Source organism: Oreochromis aureus, linkage group 3, assembly GCF_013358895.1.
Source record: "Oreochromis aureus strain Israel breed Guangdong linkage group 3, ZZ_aureus, whole genome shotgun sequence".
Taxonomy (NCBI): domain Eukaryota; kingdom Metazoa; phylum Chordata; class Actinopteri; order Cichliformes; family Cichlidae; genus Oreochromis; species Oreochromis aureus.
In genome coordinates this window covers 31,326,507-31,335,061 of record NC_052944.1, presented here as the reverse complement: position 1 = coordinate 31,335,061, position 8,555 = coordinate 31,326,507, and the positions used below count along the sequence as shown (strand labels likewise).

At 46.8% G+C, this 8,555-nt stretch overlaps 1 protein-coding gene across 1 annotated transcript; it reads right to left on the bottom strand.

Moving 5' to 3' along the window:
• Nucleotides 1–13: 13 nt before the first annotated feature.
• Nucleotides 14–7,238, bottom strand: LOC120433579 (uncharacterized protein YMR317W-like). The gene is made up of 12 exons (XM_039599997.1): nucleotides 7,185–7,238; nucleotides 6,529–6,714; nucleotides 6,303–6,398; nucleotides 5,724–5,877; nucleotides 5,396–5,574; nucleotides 5,046–5,231; nucleotides 4,817–4,915; nucleotides 4,231–4,384; nucleotides 772–950; nucleotides 422–607; nucleotides 197–291; nucleotides 14–56 (listed from the first exon to the last, which is right to left on the bottom strand). The coding sequence occupies exons 2-12, from the start codon at nucleotides 6,589–6,591 to the stop codon at nucleotides 14–16; spliced, it is 1,434 nt and encodes a 477-aa protein (XP_039455931.1). The 5' UTR covers nucleotides 6,592–6,714; nucleotides 7,185–7,238.
• Between the last annotated feature and the right edge of the window lie 1,317 nt (nucleotides 7,239–8,555).

The following is an 8,555-nucleotide window of genomic DNA, read 5'->3' as shown; positions in this document are numbered from 1 at the left end:
CAACACAAGATCTTTAGGTAGAATAAGGCAGATAGGCAGAATGATCATTTATCAAACTAATGACACAAAGAAAAAGAAAATTGGGGAAGTTTATTGTTTAGTCCTTAATGTAAACCAAATAGGACAAATGTTGTAAATATTTCTTTTTAAAAGATGCCAATCAAATAACAAAAGGTTAACTTCTAGTAGAACTCACCGTGTGCGAGTCAGCTTGCCGTTGTTCAGAAGAGCACTGAAGAATTTGACTACACCATTGTTATTTGCACAGATGTAGGTTGTGTCATTGACTCCCTGTGGTGAAAAACCAGACATTGTAAATGTTACCTCTCTATAAAGATGACGACTAACAAAATACTAGACTGTCTCATTGTTAAACTTCACTGCATTTTCATTTATGCTGAAATGATCAAATTTGACATACCTGTGTGTTACGTGACAGGGTGGCAGCAATGTAGCCGTCTGATTCTCCTGCAAGGTCAAACATAAAATTTTGACCTCCAAGCGCTTGGGCACCAAGGAAGAAACATGTCCCGTTTGAGGGGTCACAGCCAGAGGGCTGAGCTGCACACAGCTGTTTCCTGCCACATTCAGTTCTAGTAATAGAGGCCTGCAAGAACAAATAAGATCCATGTTAGTGAATGGGGCAGTGTATGTGTTAATAGGTACTGATCAATGCTATTTTATTATCCCCTGATATTGATTTCCTCAGTCTTTTGCTTTAGTAATTAAATAATTATTTTATTTATTTTTAAGTTTTTCTACATTACTCACATTAAGAATTGTCACATTAGTGTCAGGCACCAGTGGGGCAGGTGTTGTTGGAGCTGCAGTCGTGTTGGGTGGTGCTGTGGTGTTGGAATTAATCTGATTATTGATAGTGGCATTAACATTTGCCAGGTCTACCACACCAGTTGTTATCTTGGCAGTAGGGCTTCCCAGACCATCAGAACCTGAAAGAACAACCATAGACAAAAAGATCACTGATGTGTTTAAAGTGCATGACAACATATTGTAGTGGGCCAGGGCTGTTCGGGGTTTTGTTATTGACATTTATGTTCTGTTGCCATGGTTATGGGTGACGCTCTGTCTGCAACTGTGTGTTTCCGGGTGAGAGAGCGCCATTTTGTGTTGTTGTTGTTGTGGTTGCGGCGCGGAGCAGTTTGCTAGCGACAGTGCTCCTGCGCAGATTTAAATAAATGGCTGTGCTCCCTGGCTAGCTCGCGGGAAGCAAGACCAAACAATACCTCTGTCTCCTCCTTGTTTGAGCTCGCCACATTGGTGTCAGAAGTGGGATAGCTCACCGCCGGAATGGATGGAGAGAGACTCAGAGGCTGGAGCAAGCGAGCGGCCATGTAAGTCCCCGGCCGGGTCCCGGACGGCGCGAAGCGCACCCGGTAGCGGCCCGTGGCGACCGACGCTAGGACAATGCTTCATGGGCTGCCTCTGTCGACCGACACGCCGGGCTCCCGACAGCGAGCAGTGATGCCTGCAACGGCAGCTAAGGTACCGAAATACAACGGGCTAACCCCGCTAGAGCCCTACCTCTCACAAGTACGGCTAGCCGCGAGGCATAATGGCTGGAGCGATGAAGAGGCTGCTACCAACTTAGCGCTAGCATTGGAAGGAGATGCACTGCAGGTATTCCTTGACCTAGCCCGTCAGAGCAGCATGAGCTCCAGACCCTCACCATAGCACTCGAGAGGCAATTTGGGCAGCGGCACTCCACTGATCAGAGCAGAGAGCAGCTGACCAACCGGAGCCGTCGGCCGGGGGAGAGCCTGGGCACCTTTGCAGCGGACGTGTTGCTGCATGCTCGTCGTGGCTACCCGGAGTTCCCAGCAGCAGCCCGTGAGGAGCTTAGCCTGCATGCTTTCCTGCGAGGACTTTTCCCAGAGCGACTACGCCAACACGTCCGCCTGGCCATGCCTCAGACTCTCCGTGAGGCGCTCCTTGAGGCTGAAAGGGCCGAGCTTGTGCTCACATCGTGACCTGACCAGCACTTGCGCCCCACAAACTACCCTCAAATCAGAGCCGCAGACTGCGACAGTGAGAGGGAGGTTGCGGGGATATGCCAGCCGCAGCCCTCGGTGCCCTGGAGGCGTCCCCGTCGACCGACCGACCGCTGCTACCGGTGCGATGAGCCTGGCCACGTGGCGCGCGACTGCTTGGCGCCCGCCCCAAAGGCCAGAACTATGTGGCCTCAGGGGGATGAGAGGGGGAGCGGTACAGCGAGGGGACCACCGCTCCAGCTTCCTGCCCCCCTCCAAGAACGATGCACGGTGGTGGGCCTAGTCGGGCACCTCAAGGGACTCTACCTGAGCTGCTGTGTTGAGGACCAGCCCTGCCAGGCCCTGGTGGACACGGGGTCCACCATTTCCCTAATACGACCTGGTGTGTATCCTGGAACATCCGGGCCGCTTGTGATGGGTTGGTCACCCACCGACACCCAGCTGATGACAGTGACGGGGGAGAGAACTGACATGCGGGTAAGAAACCGTTGCAGATCCGAGTGAAGGATCTGGAGCTGGTGCACGACTTCTGGCTTGCTGACGCCCAAGACCAGTGCATCATCGGCCTTGATCTGGTGACCCGCTGGGGGCCTGCGTTTACACCGCGAAGCTGGCTATCACTCTTGGTACAGAGACTCTGGCTCTCCAGTGCGGTCAAAAGCAGGGAACCGGAGACTGCAGGCAGACGCAGCTGGTTCAGCACGCCATCGACACCGGCTCTGCTCAACCCATCTGTCTGCGCCCACGCCAGCTGCCCCTCTCGAAACGGCAGGGAGAGCGGGCTCAGGAGGCATGGGCGTGGCTACTGCTCGGGCCAAAGCCGACGGAGGGGATGGCTCGTTGACCATGCAGCAGCTGAAGCAGGAGCAGGAGGCTGATGCGACGTTGGTTCAGGTGGGGGCCTGGCTGGAGGCAGCACGACGCTCAGGCTGGACAGGGGTGTCAGGACAGAGGCCCGAAGTGAAGGCCTACTACTCCCAGTACAACAATCTGGAGACCCACGACGGCCTCCTGTACCGGAGATGGCGGGCCCCGAACAGGGCAAGGATCTCCGCAGCTGTTGGTGCCTCGGTCGCTGCGGTCGCAGGTGCTCGAGCTTGTCCACGGCTCGGTGGGGGCCAGCCACTATGGGAATGCTAAAACTCTCCGCCGTCTCAGGGGCAGTTCTACTGGCCTGGTTGTCGACGGGATGTGGAACTTCATGTGCACTGCTGTGACACCTGTACGGCACAGAAAGGCCCCACTCAACGCCCCACTGCTCCCCTGCAGCCGCATTGGGTGGGGGCCCGATGGAGAGAGTGGGAGGAGACGTCCTAGGGCCTTTCCCGTCCCCCGAGGCAGGGTACCGGCGCGTGTTGGTGGGCAGGGACTGCTACAGGAGGCTAAGGGAGCGCCGCGAGTGGTTCATGACTACACCCGCCAGGCCCAGTTCAGCGCCGGAGTACGACAGAAAAGAGCCTGCGACACCAGGTGCCGAGGGGGAGCTTTCGTGCCTGGCGACAAGGTTTGGGTGTACTGCCCGGTTCGCAAGAGAGGGGTGTCCCCCAGGCTGTGCGGTCACTGGCGAGGGCCGGCGGAAGTCGTGGGGCGGCTAACAGAAGTGGTGTACCAGATCCGCATGCCGGGCCCAGGGCGCGTGGCGGTGTTGCACCAGGAGAGGCTCTCACCGTACCGCCCGCCCGCTCCAGCAGCCGCTGGGGCAGGGGATGCTGGCGGCACCCCAGGTTCTCATCAAGTGACTCTTCCCCTGCTGGTCGAGATCGGCCTGCTACCGCGAAGGAAGACACATGGACATTTGCAGGACTTTGTGTTGGGAAATGGGGTTGTCGGGGACGACTGACCCCTTAGGTGGGGGCTATGTAGCGGGCCAGGGCTGTTCGGGGTTTTGTTATTGACATTTATGTTCTGTTGCCATGGTTACAGGTGACGCTCTCTCTGCAACTGTGTGTTTCCGGGTAAGAGAGCGCCATTTTGTGTTGGTGTTGGTGTTGTTGTGGTTGCGGCGGAGCAGTTTGCTAGCGGCAGTGCTCCCTGCGCAGATTTAAATAAATGGCTGTGCTCCCTGGTTAGCTCGCGGGAAGCAAGACCAAACAATACCTCTGTCTCCTCCTTGTCTGAGCTCGCCACAATATTGATATATCGTCTGTGATAGTGTCTGTAATGCTGGGTGTCAGTGGTCTGTTGAAAGGGCAATTGATGTGATGTTGATGTGTTAGCTTACTGGCATTGTAAGTTCCAGTGGAGACTGACATTGAGAAACTTGTAGTGCTTGTGTCTGCTCTAGTTGTGGTGCTAGTAGAGTCTGGTACTGTGGCAGCAAACTGACACTGGATGTTCTTTCCACTGACTTTGCCCCTCACATTGTTGACTTTAAGCTGCAGAAGAAAACAGATCACAACAAAAAGAGTTTTCATTCGCATTATTCTAACTGATGTTCATGGTCATAGTTTAATTAACATTTGCCTTGATATTGAGTAGAAGACTCAGAAGGCAGACCTGCATCTATGTATGTACTTTAATTACAACCACAGAACGCACTCACAGAATTTACAGTGTTTGGTTGTAATTAGGATAATCAGTATTTTATTGTTACAGTTAAATACAGGTGAAGGCAACACAAGATCTTTAGGTAGAATAAGGCAGATAGGCAGAATGATCATTTATCAAACTAATGACACAAAGAAAAGAAAATTGGGGAAGTTTATTGTTTAGTCCTTAATGTAAACCAAATAGGACAAATGTTGTAAATATTTCTTTTTAAAAGATGCCAATCAAATAACAAAAGGTTAACTTCTAGTAGAACTCACGGGTGTAAAAGTAGTCAGCTTGCCGTTGTTCAGAAGAGCACTGAAGAATTTGACTACACCATTGTTATTTGCACAGATGTAGGTTGTGTCATTGACTCCCTGTGGTGAAAAACCAGACATTGTAAATGTTACCTCTCTATAAAGATGAGTTCTAACAAAATACTAGACTGTCTCATTGTTAAACTTCACTGCATTTTCATTTGTGCTGAAATGATCAAATTTGACATACCTGTGTGTTACGTGACAGGGTGGCAGCAATGTAGCCGTCTGATTCTCCTGCAAGGTCAAACATAAAATTTTGACCTCCAAGCGCTTGGGCACCAAGGAAGAAACATGTCCCGTTTGAGGGGTCACAGCCAGAGGGCTGAGCTGCACAGAGCTGTTTCCTGCCACATTCAGTTCTAGTAATAGAGGCCTGCGAGAACAAATAAGATCCATGTTAGTGAATGGGGCAGTGTATGTGTTCATAGGTACTGATCAATGCTATTTTATTATCCCCTGATATTGATTTCCTCAGTCTTTTGCTTTAGTAATTAAATAATTATTTTATTTATTTTTAAGTTTTTCTACATTACTCACATTAAGAATTGTCACATTAGTGTCAGGCACCAGTGGGGCAGGTGTTGTTGGAGCTGCAGTCGTGTTGGGTGGTGCTGTGGTGTTGGAATTAATCTGATTATTGATAGTGGCATTAACATTTGCCAGGTCTACCACACCAGTTGTTATCTTGGCAGTAGGGCTTCCCAGACCATCAGAACCTGAAAGAACAACCATAGACAAAAAGATCACTGATGTGTTTAAAGTTCATGACAACATATTGATATATCGTCTGTGATAGTGTCTGTAATGTTGGGTGTCAGTGGTCTGTTGAAAGGGCAATTGATGTGATGTTGATGTGTTAGCTTACTGGCATTGTAAGTTCCAGTGGAGACTGACATTGAGAAACTTGTAGTGCTTGTGTCTGCTCTAGTTGTGGTGCTATTAGAGTCTGGTACTGTGGCAGCAAACTGACACTGGATGTTCTTTCCACTGACTTTGCCCCTCACAGTGTTGACTTTAAGCTGCAGAAGAAAACAGATCACAACAAAAAGAGTTTTCATTCGCATTATTCTAACTGATGTTCATGGTCATAGTTTAATTAACATTTGCCTTCATATTGAGCTGAAGACTCAGAAGGTGTAAGTACTTAAATAAACTTAAATACAACCACAGAACGCACTTACAGAATTTACAGTGTTTGGTTGTAATTAGGATAATAAGTGTTTCATTGTTACAGTTAAATACAGGTTAAGGCAACACAAGATCATTAGGGAGATAGGCAGAATGATCATTTTTTAAACTAATGATAGTAAAAAAAGAATATTTGGGAAGTTTATTGTTTAGTCCTTAATGTAAACCAAATCGGACTAATGTTAATGTTGTAAATATTTCTTTTGTAAAAGATGCCAATCAAATAACAAAAAGGTTAACTTCTAGTAGAACTCACCGGTGTGCGAGTCAGCTTGCCGTTGTTCAGAAGAGCACTGAAGAATTTGACTACACCATTGTTATTTGCACAGATGTAGGTTGTGTCATTGACTCCCTGTGGTGAAAAACCAGACATTGTAAATGTTACCTCTCTATAAAGATGAGTTCTAACAAAATACTAGACTGTCTCATTGTTAAACTTCACTGCATTTTCATTTGTGCTGAAATGATCAAATTTGACATACCTGTGTGTTACGTGACAGCGTGGCAGCAATGTAGCCGTCTGATTCTCCTGCAAGGTCAAACATAAAATTTTGACCTCCAAGCGCTTGGGCACCAAGGAAGAAACATGTCCCGTTTGAGGGGTCACAGCCAGAGGGCTGAGCTGCACACAGCTGTTTCCTGCCACATTCAGTTCTAGTAATAGAGGCCTGCGAGAACAAATAAGATCCATGTTAGTGAAAGGGGCAGTGTATATGTTAATAGGTACTGATCAATGCCACTTTATTGTCCCCTAATATCGTTTTCTTCAGTCTTCTGCTTCAGTAATTGTGGCGGAGGTGTGGTCCCGGGCTCGGCTGCAGGGCAGGAGTGGCGCAGTGAGCTCAACGGGACGGTGCTGAAGAGGCAGGTGAGAACAGCTGATGACGGTTTCCTTCCCCTTTTTTAGTGAGACGGGAGAGGAGCGGAGGGGAGGAAGCTGGGATCAGCTGAGAGCGGAGCTGTACAGACTACGGACTGTCACAACAAATGAAAACTAAAAATAAACGTGGCATCTGGCAATAAAGAACTGCGTGTGTGTGTACGTTTGTGAAGTGCATCTCACAGTAATTAACTAATTATTTTATTTATATTTTTTAATGATTTTATTTATTTTTAATGTTTTTTCTACATTACTCACATTAAGAATTGTCACATTACTGTTAGGCACTAGTGGGGCAGGTGTTGTTGGAGCTGCAGTCGTGTTGGATCGTGGTGGGGTGGTGGTGTTGGTGCCAGTGTTGCTGCTTGCATTGGTGATGGTGTTGGAGGTGGTATTGTTGCTGGTAGTGTTTGTGCTGGTTGCTGGAGTCACACTGGTTGTGTTATTTTGAGCATAAGTGCCCATGAAACACCCAGTCAGCATCACAAACAGGAGAGTGAGGACTAGTCTGCTGTCCATGCCTGAAAAGGAGGGAATGATACAGATTGAGTAACCTCTAACTATTAACTGTAAGTGCAGTGAAGTTTATTACAGCACTGTATTTAACAACATTTACTCTCACTACAGCTACGCACACTCTCTCTCTCTCTCTCTCTCTCTCTCTCTCCCTCTCTCTCGGTGGGTGGGTGGTTTTTTTCATTACATAATTTGTTCACCAGAGTATAATATCTGGTGAACAATATCTTTAGCACTGAGGTCAGTGCAAGGTTAACACTTACAGTACAGGCTCTAGAATCAAGTGCAGCAAGAAAACATAATATGTTTTTACAGATAATATAAGTATGGAGTTAAATAACAAAAAGACATAACATTAAATCACAAAGTACTAACTAATAAATCCCACCACCAAATATCACAAGTAAAGTTGCTCAAATAAATAAGAAAAACAATCAAAGCAAACTGGCAACTGACATAAGAGTGCCATAAATGCAATGAAACATTAAGATTTAACCCAATAATTAAAGCAATAAATTCGTTTTTGTTTTTAAATGATTAATATATTTTCATTGGAAAGTAAGCCTAATATTCTTTCAGTTTATAATAGAATCTAAAAAAGTTATTTAGGTTATACTGTTTTCATATATATATAATGAAATACTATTGAAAACTAACTGCAATCCTAATTTATTTATTGTTAAAATTATAAATTAATACTCTTCACAAGACACTGTTAGACAGTGAATAGCAAAATTAAACAGATTTTGAAAAAAAAACTAATTTAAAAACTGATATGATGTTGCATATGTATTGTTTTTGCCTACCTGTAAGTTTTCTTATCTCCAGTGCAAATAATGGTACAAATTGAATTAAAGATATATCATTCCTCAGATTTTGTCAACGTAGTTTTAGTCTCAGGTCGGGCTTGGACCGCTTCTGATGTACCCAGTGGCTTCCAGATGAACAACTGACACCTGTTCACTTTCTGTCACTGTTAAATAAGCAGAGAGGAGCGGAGAAAATGACCAGCATTACAAAAGCATTACATGTGAAACTCTGCCATCACTCTAGTAATCAGGGTGGGGCGAGGAATAAGGCTTAAGGGTGTGTCGCATGGAAACAAACCTGAAT

Bases quoted from the DNA above. Each gene is read 5' to 3' on its own strand.
- LOC120433579 (XM_039599997.1), bottom strand. From the start codon at position 6,591: ATGTTTGACCTTGCAGGAGAATCAGACGGCTACATTGCTGCCACGCTG. The intron at 6,399-6,528 runs GTATGTCAAATT...TTTTCACCACAG, and splicing joins CGCTGTCACGTAACACACAG to GGAGTCAATGACACAACCTA. The intron at 57-196 runs GTGAGTTCTACT...TTGTGTCATTAG, and splicing joins GGCAAGCTGACTCGCACACG to TTTGATAAATGATCATTCTG.